The 14,627-nt window shown below is 41.8% G+C and overlaps 1 protein-coding gene across 1 annotated transcript; it reads left to right on the forward strand.

Moving 5' to 3' along the window:
• Positions 1-1,901: 1,901 nt before the first annotated feature.
• On the forward strand, positions 1,902-9,295 carry LOC143114141 (5-hydroxytryptamine receptor 3A-like). Its single transcript, XM_076275621.1, has 9 exons — positions 1,902-1,926; positions 2,023-2,195; positions 2,454-2,498; positions 4,601-4,707; positions 6,962-7,131; positions 7,314-7,477; positions 7,598-7,808; positions 8,375-8,557; positions 8,979-9,295. The coding sequence occupies exons 1-9, from the start codon at positions 1,902-1,904 to the stop codon at positions 9,293-9,295; spliced, it is 1,395 nt and encodes a 464-aa protein (XP_076131736.1).
• The last annotated feature ends 5,332 nt before the right edge of the window (positions 9,296-14,627 follow it).

Consider the following 14,627-nt stretch of genomic DNA (forward strand, 5'->3'; position numbering starts at 1 on the left):
TTAACCATGTTACTTAGTTAACCTAGCTAATCATTTTTAGCAGTTTTGCTAAAAATGTTAACTAGCATGCTAACATGCTAGCATGCTAACTATGCTAACCATGTTACTTAGCTAACCTAGCTAATTATTTTTAGCAGTTTTGTTAAAAATGCTAACTAGCATGCTAACATGCTAACTATGCTAACCATGTTACTTAGCTAACTTAGCTAATCATTTTTAGCAGTTTTGTTAAACATGCTAACTAGCATGTTAACATGCTAGCATGCTAACTATGCTAACCATGTTACTTAGCTAATCATTTTTAGTAGTTATGCTAACTATGCTAATTATCATGCTAACATGTTAGCATGCTAATTATGCTAACCATGTTACTTAGCTAACCTAGCTAATCATTTTTAACAGTTTTGCTAAAAATGCTAACTAGCATGTTAACATGCTAGCATGCTAACTATGTGACTTAGCTAACCTAGCTAATCATTTTTAGCTGTTTTGTTAAAAAAGCTAACAATGTTAGCAATGCTAACATTGCTAACCATGCTAACTAGCTACAGTGGGTAGGAGTCATAGTTGATGAAAAGTGTTGACATAGTTGATGACAAGTTAAAAGTTGTTGATAGACAGCTAGTGAATGTATATAGTTTAAAAGTTGAATGTAGATAGTTTAAAAGATGTTGATAGACAGATAGTTTAATAGATAGATAGTTTAATGATAGTTTAAAAGTAGACCGTTTAAAAGTTGAATGTAAAAAGTTCAGTAGTTTAATGGGTTACATTGTTTAACAGTGGATTATTGTAGTGAGGACTTTTATTTTGAAACAGTTTTGGGCAGAGGAAACAGTTGAATAGGATGTGTAGTCTTAATTGACCCAGATTGTATGCTTAAAGCCTGAGGCTGCAGGTGGCCTGAACACCTGCCATAGGATTCTAATTGCTTAATGGCCGTATTATGATGTCATAATCGGCAATGTTAAGTCTATGGGGATTTTTAAAACGTTTTTCTTTAATAGTTTATAGTTTAAGTATAAAAGTTTCAAAGTTGAAAATGCATAGCAGCTTGGTCCGTTTGAATACCTACGTTACAAAGTTTGAATGAAGTTTCAGTTAAACTGTTCAAGAGAAATTGGGTACGGAAAAAGTGGTTAGCGGAATAATAATAATAAGTTGCCTAGGAAGAACAGTACAGTGCATTTCCATGCACTGTAATTACATTTCATATAAAAGCTACCACTCGGTACAACATCCTTTGTGGTCCTGGTTATTATACAAGTTACCACAGCAATCAATCATTCAGTCTACTGGAATACCAGGATGAATGACCATTCACTTTATGTATGTTTACATTTTTCACCTAATCATGTTTTGAGGTTAATTTAGAGTAGAGTGAAGAACAAAATATTGTTTGACATTTTTAATAAATCTACAACACATTTGGCTAATATGAATCCCTGCATTGTTAAGGTAAAAGTTATAGCCAAGTCATGGTTTCTCTAGCTTTCACATTTTTTTTTTAACTTTCACACTTTTAATCCACTTATTCAAAGTGAGTGTCATGAATTCAGGTCAACGCGGCATTAAAAAGAGTCTCTCTGATTTGTCTATGCAAAGATAGAATATCATGAGTACTTAAACCCAGACTGAGGACTTGCAGATAGAGCTGTATAGTGTTACTGTATCTAACACACTGAATAGTTTAATGGCTACATCTAATTTTCACAGAGAAGAGGTAAGATTTACCAATGTTAATGTTAAATCTGGTTGATGTTTTTCTTATTTACAGGGCACATTCACTTGTCTTCTGTAGGAACTTGAAATATGAATTCAGTCTTGCTTGAAGTTGCTGCACATTTGACAATTATGTATTACAGGCCAAAGGGCGATGGAGAAAAATCTATGTCACAGTTATGGTCTATGGCTTAGTATTACAGGGTAAGGCAGGACACATGTGTGTGACCTCTCCATGATCTGCATGCTATCAAACTCTAAACTCCATCAGTAATCCATAGCGCATATCTGACTTTACAGCCCTGTTTCTGGAGGATGGGGGGACATTAAACTGCTCTGAACCAACCATCAAGTCCCTCTTCGTTGCCTTTAAGGAAAACATATTCAACATGTCACCTGTGCGTCCTGTCAACAACCTGAACACCACCACTAATGTCAGCATCTCCTTCCTTCTCTACGGCATTCTGGGAGTGGTGGGTCATAAACAGCATTCCCACTCCTCTTGACTGTAGGATGGTTAAGGCTTCCTCTGTTTAATATACCCTACACTTGCTCCCTTTTAGCCAATACTGTGTAACTCTATGACTTCCTCTATTTAATATACCCCTACACTTGCTCCCTTTTAGCCAGTACTGCGTAACTCTATGACTTCCTCTGTTTAATATACCCTACACTTGCTCCTTTTTAGCCAATACTGTGTAACTCTATGCTTGTTGGTATCTGTGTTTTAGGATGAAAAGGCACAGATTCTGAAGACTTTAATCTGGTTGACCTTGGTATGTAGCTTTGCAAAGTCAAATACAAAACACACTGCATCTCCATGACTGAATATCAATGTAAGCAAACCAAATATGAACGACACATTCTGACAAAATAATTCCAGTTCCCTTCTATTTTTATGTGTCATTCCAGGACTTTATCAGATTGTTGCAGAATAGGGGTTTTACGTGAGCTACTTGTCGAGCGTCATTGTGGGTAACATAGTGCAGAAGGGGTGTGTGACAAGAGGCAGTATAGTTGTCGGAGTTTATAGCTACTTTTACTTTCTATTCCCACTGTTCTATATGTTGAACGCCTAAAGACAATAAACACGAACGAGCCAATAAACACAAACAAGCTCACTGGAGAGAGAACTGTTGTGAAGGGTGTTTGCCCTAGAGCGGGGAATTAGTTCTGGCCCTGGAGCGAGTGAGAGAGCTCTTCTGCAACGCAAGAGGAACGGGCAGGAAAGGTAACAAGATGTAACAAATATAATTCAAGGATTTTATTCATAAAAGATCAGTGTATGAAAATTAGCCTAAATTAGCCTCTCAAAGTCCTTTTCATACCAATGACGTGGGTCGAACTAGGGTTATTTGACCAAGGTGTAACTCATTTTCTTGCAATTACGACCACTGTTGACAGTGGATACACCATGGTTATGGCAATTCAGACTGTGCCTGGTCACCACCCAGAATAATGTTCGATAGAGTGCATAGGTATTTGTTTACGTATTTCTTTAAGCTTTGTGTATATGTATTATGGACCCCCTCAGTTTTGTCTTATTTTTTCATAATTATGATAATTATCTAATTATCAGCAACACAGACTATGGCGTTTATGCCTAAATCAGCCCATGCCCAACCCAAGACTATGGCGTTTATGGCTAAATCAGCCCATGCCCAACCCAAATCAACCTGTGCCCAGCCTGTGCCCAACCCAAGGTTAAGGGTTAAGAAGCAGTCAAATAACCTGGATTGACCGAGCCTCAACCCGAGAGTCGATATGAAGTGCTGATTAAAATCACATGACGTTATGACGCCACTGGACGTCCTCCATCACGATAGCTAATTGTAGCATTAATGTGCCTTACCAAAGCTAATGTCAGCATTAGTGTGCGTTCAGACTTTAGCATCTTTTTCTGACAAAGGAAGTTATGCAGAATCTGCCCGTGCTCGTGTTCCAAAAGAGCGGCCAGAAGCGTTTTTTTTGCGATAGGCAAAGTGACTAACGTTATGTGTGTATACAAAATATCACAGAAGAAAAAATTGGGGTTGGCTATAGCTTTTGGTATGTTATGGTAAAGTTGTGAAGTCATTTCCCTATGCTCAGACACTAATACGCGTCTCTCAACCGGTGTTCTGTCACCTTCTCCATTTTTTACTTGTTGTCATGGGAAAGCACAGGGCTCGGTAATCTGTTTGTGATTGGTCATTCGTAAAAAAGACAGCATGACGTATGCCGTTTTTCCACTAGAAGTTGAATATTTCTCAACTTCTAAGCTGCAGAAAAAGATGGTTGCAGTTGCGTTTTAAAAGAAGCCGACGACTTTTTATTTTAAAGGATTATAATTTAAAACGGGCCTCGGCAGCTGCGAAAAAGACGCTTAGTCTGAACGTAATGAATGAAATGTGCCTTACCAAAGCTAATGACAGCATTAATGTGCCTTACCAAAGCTAATGACAGCATGTGACGTGCCTTACCACAGCTAATAACAGCTTATGACAAGCGTTACAATGTAAAAAAAAATAAAAATAAAAATAAATATACTCTTTTGATCCCGTGAGGGAAATTTGGTCTCTGCATTTATCCCAATCCGTGAATTAGTGAAACACACTCAGCACACAGTGAACATACCGTGAGGTGAAGCACACACTAATCCCGACGCAGTGAGCTCCCTGCAACAACAGCGGCGGTCGGGGAGCAGTGAGGGGTTAGGTGCCTTGCTCAAGGGCACTTCAGCCGTGCCTAAGGGTCGGGGTTCGAACCAGCAACCCTCCAGTTAGAAGTCTGAAGCGCTAACCAGTAGGCCAAGGCTGCCCCCAAAATGTGCCTAGTGGTGGAGGTCCTAATGTACATTTTCCTGTGCGCTAAATGCTAAATTCTCCTGTTATGACAGGGATGGAAAATTGAATTTTTAAGTTGGGACCCAACACAGTGTGGAAGCTCATCCATTATTCTGCCCAGGAAGAAGTTCTGGGTCCCTGACATCATCATTGATGAAATGTGAGTTCCTTTGCTGTTATTCATATAAATTGTGTAGATTCATATTGACCGTCTAATTGAAGACTGGGTAATGAGAAATATAGCTTGGACTTCAAGATGTGAAATAAGGAAAATACAAACATGTTTTTTGCTCATGATAAGGGACCTCACCAAATGCTGAAAAAAACAGCTAGAAACCAGCTTATGCTGGTTTTAGCTGGTTTTCTTCCAGCTCTTGCTGGTCTTTGCTGGTAAAGCTGGTTAGGCCACCAGCTGGATATGCTGGTGTGACCATCTGAGGAAGCTGGTCATGCTGGTGACCAGCCTGTCAAGCTGGTTTGCTAGAATGACCAACATAAGCTGGCACGGCCAGTTAAACCAGCAGTGTAGACCAGCAACACCAGCTAAAATGACCAGCTTAAAGTGGTACGACAAGCAAAATCAGCTGAATTACCATCGTTAGGTGGGTAAACCAGCTGAAGGTATGTTTTCACAAGAGATTTGCTGGTCTAGCTGGTTAACCATCATAGGGTGGTCAAACAAGCTGGTCAACAAGTTGGTCAACCAGCAAACCACCTTTAGCTGGTCAGGCCGGTTTTTTCAGCAGAGCAGCTTCCTCAGATGGTCACGCCAGTATATCCAGCTGGAGGCCCAACCAGCTACACCAGCAAAGACCAGCAAGAGCTGGAAGAAAACCAGCTACCAGCATAAGCTGGTTTCTAGCTGTTTTTTTCTGCAGGGTAGTTATGTAGTAAACTGTAGTAAAGTGTAGTCATGGATTAAGTCTAGTAAAGTGTAGTCATGAACTACAGTAAGTGTAGTCATGAACTACAGTAAGTGTAGTCATAGATTAAGTGTAGTCATGGACTAAAGTGTAGTCATGGACTAAAGTGTAGTCATGGACTAAAAGACAAACTCAATGGAGATTTCCATTGAAAGAATTTAGAACAACTAAACTTAATCCATATACAAGAAATCGGCCCTAGACATATTAAAGAGGCCCTATGCAACAATTTGAGCAAAAATGACCTTAATTATGCAGGTTGAGAGTCGTTCTGATGGTTCTACAACACTTTTTGGGTCGTTTGGTGGGTGCTTCGTCTCCCCCTAGTGCTTCTCCGCGGAAAAACCGAATATACAGCTTTCTGGTCGCGGTCCGAACACATCCCGATGTAACTCGGCGGAAATATTTGAAAATGTAGTCAGATTGTAGTTTCTAAGAAGACTGCAAAACGGACTCCGACTTGGCTTTGTTGCTGTTGAAATTGTAAGTAGCCTACTCTTGGGTGAACTTTTTGTAATGTGATTTGATAGTCTCTTGAACAATGTGTTTGCTCGACCGTTTTATTGTGAGCCCTATGTGTTTAGCTTGGTTTATTAATGGCTAGCTCGCTAGCTAGTGGGGGTTTAGCGTAGCAGGGTCATTCCAAGTGAAAACAGCCAAAATCGGGGTATCATGTACATGGTACCTCTCAGATTTTGCTGAAAAGCGGTGAAAATATGCCTTATGTTACCAAACAAAGGAATCTGAAGTTTCAGGTCAATATCTCAAACGGTTTTCCCGTGCCGTCCATTTGAAATTCGGGTGCCATGGCCCTAATTGACACATTGGAATTTCACATTTCATCCATTGCCATTTTTGGAAGCCCATAACGTCTGTTCTAATAGTGGTAGAAGGCTGGAAACTGGTGTGGTGGTTTATTGTAGCCTGTACTACATAATTAGAATCAACATTCCTTACTGTTTAGGTGAGAGGTGGGTCACCAAAGTCCTAAAAAAGATTGACGGCATGTGTGATTTTTCACTTTTTGGGTGGCCGTAGCACCACGATTAATTATCATATTTATTCTAAACAGGATTATTTGTTATGTTTGGGAACTTTGCTCTTTCCAAAATTAATTTGAGGGTTATAGTACCACTGGTGGGGGTTTTATGGGGGTCCAAAAACCCTCTCCGGCAAATGTGACTTTTTTGGAACCCCATATTTGGACCCCCAAATGACCATGTGGGCACTTGATGATCCTAATGGGATATAAAGAATATCAATGTGTGGCGGCCGGTTTTGATTTCATGGCGCCCCGCCACAGATTAGTCAACGTATGGAAAACACTGTAACACAAACATCATAATCACTGACCCTTCTGCCCAGTGTGGATGAGAACAATGCCCCGGAGACATACTGAAGCAATTTTTACATTATCCACTTGTTTTAAAGCAATCTAAAATGTTTAGAGTTTCCTGTTAATGATAACACACGCACTGACTTTCTGCCCAGTGTGGATGAGAACAACGCCCCGGAGACATACTATGTGACCGTGAGTCACACGGGGGAGGTGCAGGATGCTTTGCCAGTGGAAGTCATCAGTTCCTGCAATCTGGACATCTTCAAGTTCCCCTTTGACATACAGAACTGCTCCTACACCTTCAACTCCTGGATACACCATGGTGAGAGAGGACCAGTACTTTTAGCTATCGGCCTGGCCAGAAACAGGGCCTTAAAGCACACCCTTATTCACTAGCGGGCAGGCTGTGCATGGATGGCCTGAGTTTTAAGAGGGCTTGTGATGAATTAGTAAACTGTTCTTTTTAACTTTTGTGATGCTTTTTATTTGCTTGTGTGCTTGTAGTTGATGAGATTCAGCTATCATTTGGAAATCAGGTGGAAGAGATGTTCAACAGGTCCAAGGTTGTCATGGCCACCCAGGGAGAATGGGAATTCATAGACATGAGGGCCTTAAAGCATGAACTAGTCAACTTTGAAGGGACGACGCGTGATCAGCTCAAATACTATGTGAGCTCACCCTACTTACTAAAATTCTCACTGCACATTCATTCATCTTAAGTCTGATTAGATAACTGTTGTAATTATACATTGTACATTATACTAAAGCACAAGTTTGTTTGTTTATAGATTACACTCAGGCGGCAGCCAACCATGTACGTGGTGAACCTACTGATCCCAAGCTTCCTCTTGATCACACTGGACCTGTTCAGCTTCATCCTGCCCCCACAGAGCGTGGACCGATCCGCCTTCAAGATGACCCTCATTCTGGGCTACACCGTCTTCCTGCTCCTCATGAACGACCTGCTGCCCGTCACTGGAAACACCATTCCACTCATCAGTAAGACCAGCAGGGTCCACCAGTGTAATCAGTAATGAAACAGCATTCCACTCATCAGTAAGACCAACAGGGTCTCCAGCAAGACCCTACAGGGGCACCAGTGTAATCAGTAATGAAACAGCATTACACTCATCAGTAAGACCAGCAGGGTCCACCAGTGTAATCAGTAATGAAACACCATTCCACTCATCAGTAAGACCAACAGGGTCTCCAGCAAGACCCTACAGGGTCCACCAGTGTAATCAGTAATAAAACAGCATTCCACTCATCAGTAAGACCAACAGGGTCCACCAGTGTAATCAGTAATAAAACATCATTCCACTCATCAGTAAGACCAACAGGGTCCACCAGTGCCTGGCCTATGGCACATGCTTTTTTAAAAACAGTTCTCTTTTGACTAGAGCAAAATTGCACCTGAAATGTAAAGACAATCAAGAACATTTTTGTCCTTGAATTCCAGAATGGTCCTCTCATTGGAGGAGATTCCATAACTGTCCTTTGTTTCCCTGTCCTAATCTTGGACTCCTCCCCTCTCCAGATGTGTTTTTCTCCTTGTGTCTCTCCAGATGTGTTTTTCTCCTTGTGTCTCGCGCTGATGGTGGGCAGTCTGCTGGAGACCATCCTCATCACTAACATGCTATGTGGCTCCATCCGTGACCTTCCAATGCCCAACTGGATAAGAGTGCTTTTCCTCAAATACCTCGCACGACTAGTCTGCCTGGGAAAGCGCAAACGCGCTGAAAATCAGAGTACGTTGATTTACATATGGAGGTGTTACGAAATGTTTATTATTATAATTATTATTATTACTATTATTTCTGGGGTGTGGGGTTTATGAAGTATTACTGTAATGTTTCATAAGCTTTACCAACTGTGATATTTCATAGCTTCACGCATTTGTATATCTGTAATGTTTCATAAGCGTCACCAACTGTGATATTTCATAGCTTCACGCATTTGTATATCTGTAATGTTTCATAAGCGTCACCAACTGTGATATTTCATAGCTTCACGCATTTGTATATCTGTAATGTTTCATAAGCTTCACCAACTGTGATATTTCATAGCTTCACCAACTGTGATATTTCATAGCTTCACCAACTGTGATATTTCATAGCTTCACGCATTTGTATATCTGTAATGTTTCATAAGCTTCACCAACTGTGTCAGCAGCAGGCCGCGGTGGGAACCCTTTTGCCCCCTATGAGGGGGAGAAACAGGAGGGGACAGGAGAGGCTAAAGAGCCCCAGACTACAGACGCCAGCCTGCTGGAGCTAAAGCGCCTGAGAGACGACCTACGAGCCATTCAAAGACAGCTGGAGATACCGGACACAGCAAACCAAACCGAAGAGGACTGGTTTTACATTGGGCTGGTCATAGACCGCATCGTATTTTGGGTGTACATCATCTTCCTCCTCCTCAGCATCATTGCTTTAGTGGTTATATGGATTACATGGTACTCTGGCTACCATGAAGAAGATCACTGAGTTGTATTAGTTGGTGATTTATTAAGGGTAACATCAGTGCATGTAGATGTTTAAGATAAATGAGATTGTTTTTTTTCCAAGTTCAAAACAATTCATCTATACTGGCCATATCTCTCATGTAATACCACTTCCTGTATTGTACCGAGTTCTACTCATCTGTAGAATTGACATTGCTATTTAAATGCAGTTTAAATGCTATTTAAATACAATCTGTGAAAGTCAACCACAACAGGCAACTGTATTATTGTGACAGTCTGAATTAGAATCGTCTTCAATCAGATAATTGCACTGATCATTTATTCATTACAGCTGTTATGATATTGTATACCACATTAAGTGTCAGCCCAATATGCTTTACTGTAAGTGGTGTACTATATGTAAAAAGTGGAAATAAAACCTGAAGCGTTTAGCCTTTGCTGAAAATACGTATGTTTCTGCTCTACATAATTTCTCTGTAAGGAGTAACACTCGATCAGCTGATTCATAGTTAAACTGCATGGAAACCGTAACTACGATATCCCAGCCATAATGGTACAGGAATGAGTGTAAGATACTGCCAAATATTTGCTTTTTACCACTATGCTACCACCACCACCACGGTATAATATCTACAAATCCAAGTATCTACAAATTATAGTAGTATCAAACTTTTGAACATAGTCGTCACCGTTGTCATCACCACTCTTCACAGTTCACACTCAAATGTATGTTATTACATAATCATATGTGAGAGTCATACTCAATATTATAATATAAACTTATACATAACATAGCAAGTTATTTTCTCTATGGCTTCCTCACCTCAATACTTTCCTACTTGTGGTATGAATTTTGGTGTTGGTAGTTTTTCCCTGAAAAGTAAATCTATTGAGCCTCATCACACACACACACTTGCGTATACATGTCACCAGATTAGTAGCAGTCTTAAGGCTGCCCGTGACCAGACAGCAATATAGGTTTTAACCTGAATAATTAAGATCAATGGCAGTAGGCAGTGTAATTAATCAGGGAGGCAAAGGGGCTCAAAATCTTATTACAAATTTATTAAGTATAGACATGTCAAGTCAATCACAATAAATTCAGTTAAAACAACAAACACTGTAATGAAACAAGGAGACCACAGCTAGTAATACCGCAGCCAGCCACCAGCAGCGCCAGATGCCCCACAGCAGTTCCCACAGCCACCAGCAGCGCCAGATGCCCCACAGCAGTTCCCACAGTCAACACAGCAGCAGCGCCAGATGCCCAACAGCAGTTCCCACAGTCAACACAGCAGTAGACAAGCAAGCAAGCAAGCAAGCAAGCAGGCGAGTAAGCAGCTTCCGTGTTCACCCGGCCTAGCCTAGCAGTCACCCGCCCGGCCTAGCCTAGCCAAGCAGTCACCCGCCCGGCCTAGCCTAGCCTAGCAGTCACCCGCCCGGCCTAGCCTAGCCAAGCAGTGGCCCGCCCGGCCTAGCCAAGCAGTCACCCGCCCGGCCTAGCCTAGCCAAGCAGTCACCCGCCCGGCCTAGCCTAGCCAAGCAGTCACCCGCACGGCAACCTACAAGTGTTCCAGGAGCTCGATACCATCCCGTCCTCCACAGATACAGGCTACTCAGCTCTCCACCCCGATCACCAGCAGCGATGCAATCGCTCCGCTGAAATGAACGAGACTTTGGGCAGTACGGAGCAGACTACCAAGATACTGATACACGTTATGTTGCTTGAGGCAAAATGGAGCTACTCACATTTTTTATTTATTATTATTATTTTTTTTTTATTCATGCTGTAAAACCAGACACACACAAGCAAACAGACAGAGCACATACAATAAATACACAACGACAACACAATAGCAGCATGAAGGGGTGAACCCTAGTAAGAATGCTTGTAGTGGGCACCCATGGACCCCCACCCCACCCCACCCCTAAACACACTAACAGAAACACAGTCCCTTATCTCCCATAAAACAGCTTAAAGGAATCAAACACAAACATATTTTATACTAGCACTCATAAAACATAGCAGTCACACAATAGAATAATCTCATCCCAGTCATAAGTTAAGAGACATAATAGACATAATAATGTACTTGGACCCATAAGTCACAGCAGTCACACAACAGTCACTATGTCATAAGATGACAGCAGTTTTAATTTAACATTTTTTTTGAAGACCAAATAGGACTGAGACATTTTTATGAAACCTTCAAGCATGTTCCACACCTGGGGTCCCCTAGAAACAATACTCTGGCTAGTGCTCTTCAATTTCCTTACTTTACCGGAAATTATGTGTTTATTCCTGGTATAATGAGTGTGCTGCGGATAAGAGATTGGCACTAGATCACCTAGGCGGCTATTCATTTTGGTTACCACCTGGTACATGGTACAGGCATTGTGATATGTGTTAATGTCCGTGAGTTTGAGGAGTCCAAGTTTGTGGAACAGAGGTGCTGTTGGTGCATTGTACTTTGACCATGTTATGGAGCGTATAATTTTTTTCTGGAGGGACTGTAGTTTTATGAGATAGCTAGGGTATGTGTTGCACCAGATAATGTTGCAGTAGGTGATGTGGGGTTCAAACAGAGTTTTATAGAGTGTAAGAAGAGCAGGAAGTGGAAGGAAGTGTCTAATTTTAAAAAATAAACCAACATATTTTGAAAGTTTGCTTACTAGATTATCAGTGTGACTTCTAAAGTTGATAAATTCATCTATTTCTACCCCCAAGAACTTAGTTGATGTTACTCTTTCAATGATATGGCCATTGATAGAGATACAGGTGTTTTCCACATTTGTCTTTATTTTTTATGGAGCGAAATATTATGTAGTTTGTTTTATTAACATTTAATGATAATTTAATGCACTTAAACCAGGTGTCAACATTCAACAACTCCCTGTTAGCAGTCTCCTGTAAGACACTAAGATTTTTATGGGAGAAGATCAAGTTAGTGTCATCTGCAAATAATACTTTATGAAAGGCCTCGAAGGTATAGACAATGCCATTAATGTAAATAATGAACAAAAGAGGCCCAAGGATAGATCCCTGGGGTACTCCGAAAGTGATGTGTTTTTGTACAGACCTTTGATCAGACACATACAAATTGTTCTCTATTTTGTAGATAGCTTTTGAACCATCTCAGTGCTGTGCCTCTAATTCCATAATGCTGCAGTTTGTAAAGTAAAATATTAAAATCAATAGTATCAAATGCTTTTGACAGATCCAGAAATATGCCAATAGCGTGTTGATTATGGTCAATGGCCTGGCTGATGTATTCTGTTAGGTCTAAGATAGCCATGCAGGTAGTGATTTGCTTCTTGAAGCCAGACTGAGCAGGGACAAGTATGTTATATTTATCTAGGAAGCTACTCAATCTTTTGTGCACTACCTTCTCAAATACCTTTGACAAGGTGGGCAGAATTGATATTGGTCTGTAATTGCCAATATCATTCTTATCACCTGACTTATATATTGCCGTGATTCTAGCTATTTTGGTTTGTTTTGGAACTATCCCATGAAACAGGGAGAGATTTACACAATGAGCTAGAGGCTCAGCAATGTGAGTCATGATGCCCTTAAGAATGACGCTACTAATTAAAGACAACAACTGCAGTGAGTTGGGAGAGAGAAAGGAAGAACACATAGGCCACTACTGGCAAATCCTCTCCAATTGTTTACAATTGGACTCTGGGCGTTTGGAAACAGCTGAGGGAGGAGGCTACTTGAAACTGCGAGTTTCGGTCGGTGTGAGCGAGCGGACTTTCAGTTGACAGTAATTAACACCCTTTTGAACAATCTAAGCTGTGCGAACGTCAGAGGGCGGGATCAGACGTGACTAGCTCCTTATAATATCGGAGCACCTCTCAGGTAATCAGACAACAACTGCAGTGAGTTGGGAGAGAGAAAGGAAGAACACATAGGCCACTACTGGCAAATCCTCTCCAATTGTTTACAATTGGACTCTGGGCGTTTGGAAACAGCTGAGGGAGGAGGCTACTTGAAACTGCGAGTTTCGGTCGGTGTGAGCGAGCGGACTTTCAGTTGACAGTAATTAACACCCTTTTGAACAATCTAAGCTGTGCGAACGTCAGAGGGCGGGATCAGACGTGACTAGCTCCTTATAATATCGGAGCACCTCTCAGGTAATCAGACAACAACTGCAGTGAGTTGGGAGAGAGAAAGGAAGAACACATAGGCCACTACTGGCAAATCCTCTCCAATTGTTTACAATTGGACTCTGGGCGTTTGGAAACAGCTGAGGGAGGAGGCTACTTGAAACTGCGAGTTTCGGTCGGTGTGAGCGAGCGGACTTTCAGTTGACAGTAATTAACACCCTTTTGAACAATCTAAGCTGTGCGAACGTCAGAGGGCGGGATCAGACGTGACTAGCTCCTTATAATATCGGAGCACCTCTCAGGTAATCAGACAACAACTGCAGTGAGTTGGGAGAGAGAAAGGAAGAACACATAGGCCACTACTGGCAAATCCTCTCCAATTGTTTACAATTGGACTCTGGGCGTTTGGAAACAGCTGAGGGAGGAGGCTACTGGAAACTGCGAGTTTCGGTCGGTGTGAGCGAGCGGACTTTCAGTTGACAGTAATTAACACCCTTTTGAACAATCTAAGCTGTGCGAACGTCAGAGGGCGGGATCAGACGTGACTAGCTCCTTATAATATCGGAGCACCTCTCAGGTAATCAGACAACAACTGCAGTGAGTTGGGAGAGAGAAAGGAAGAACACATAGGCCACTACTGGCAAATCCTCTCCAATTGTTTACAATTGGACTCTGGGCGTTTGGAAACAGCTGAGGGAGGAGGCTACTTGAAACTGCGAGTTTCGGTCGGTGTGAGCGAGCGGACTTTCAGTTGACAGTAATTAACACCCTTTTGAACAATCTAAGCTGTGCGAACGTCAGAGGGCGGGATCAGACGTGACTAGCATTCTAAGCTGTGCGAACGTCAAGGGCGGGATTCAGACGTGAACTAGCTCCTTATAATACAGACAACTGCAGTGAGTTGGGGAGAGAGAAAGGAAGAACACATAGGCCACTACTGGCAATCCCTCCAATTGTTTACAATTGACTCTGGGCGTTTGAAACAGCTGAGGGAGGGAGGCTACTTGAACTGCGAGTTTCGGTCGTGTGAGCGAGCGTAACACCCTTTTGAACAATCTAAGCTGTGCGAACGTCAGAGGGCGGGATCAGACGTGACTAGCTCCTTATAATATCGGAGCACCTCTCAGGTAATCAGACAACAACTGCAGTGAGTTGGGAGAGAGAAAGGAAGAACACATAGGCCACTACTGGCAAATCCTCTCCAATTGTTTACAATTGGACTCTGGGCGTTTGGAAACAGC

Source organism: Alosa pseudoharengus, unplaced genomic scaffold, assembly GCF_046254945.1.
Source record: "Alosa pseudoharengus isolate Yale_2024_CS ecotype anadromous, Long Island Sound unplaced genomic scaffold, YU_APseudo_1.1 YU_APseudo_1.1_scf_11, whole genome shotgun sequence".
Classification (NCBI taxonomy): Eukaryota; Metazoa; Chordata; class Actinopteri; order Clupeiformes; family Clupeidae; genus Alosa; species Alosa pseudoharengus.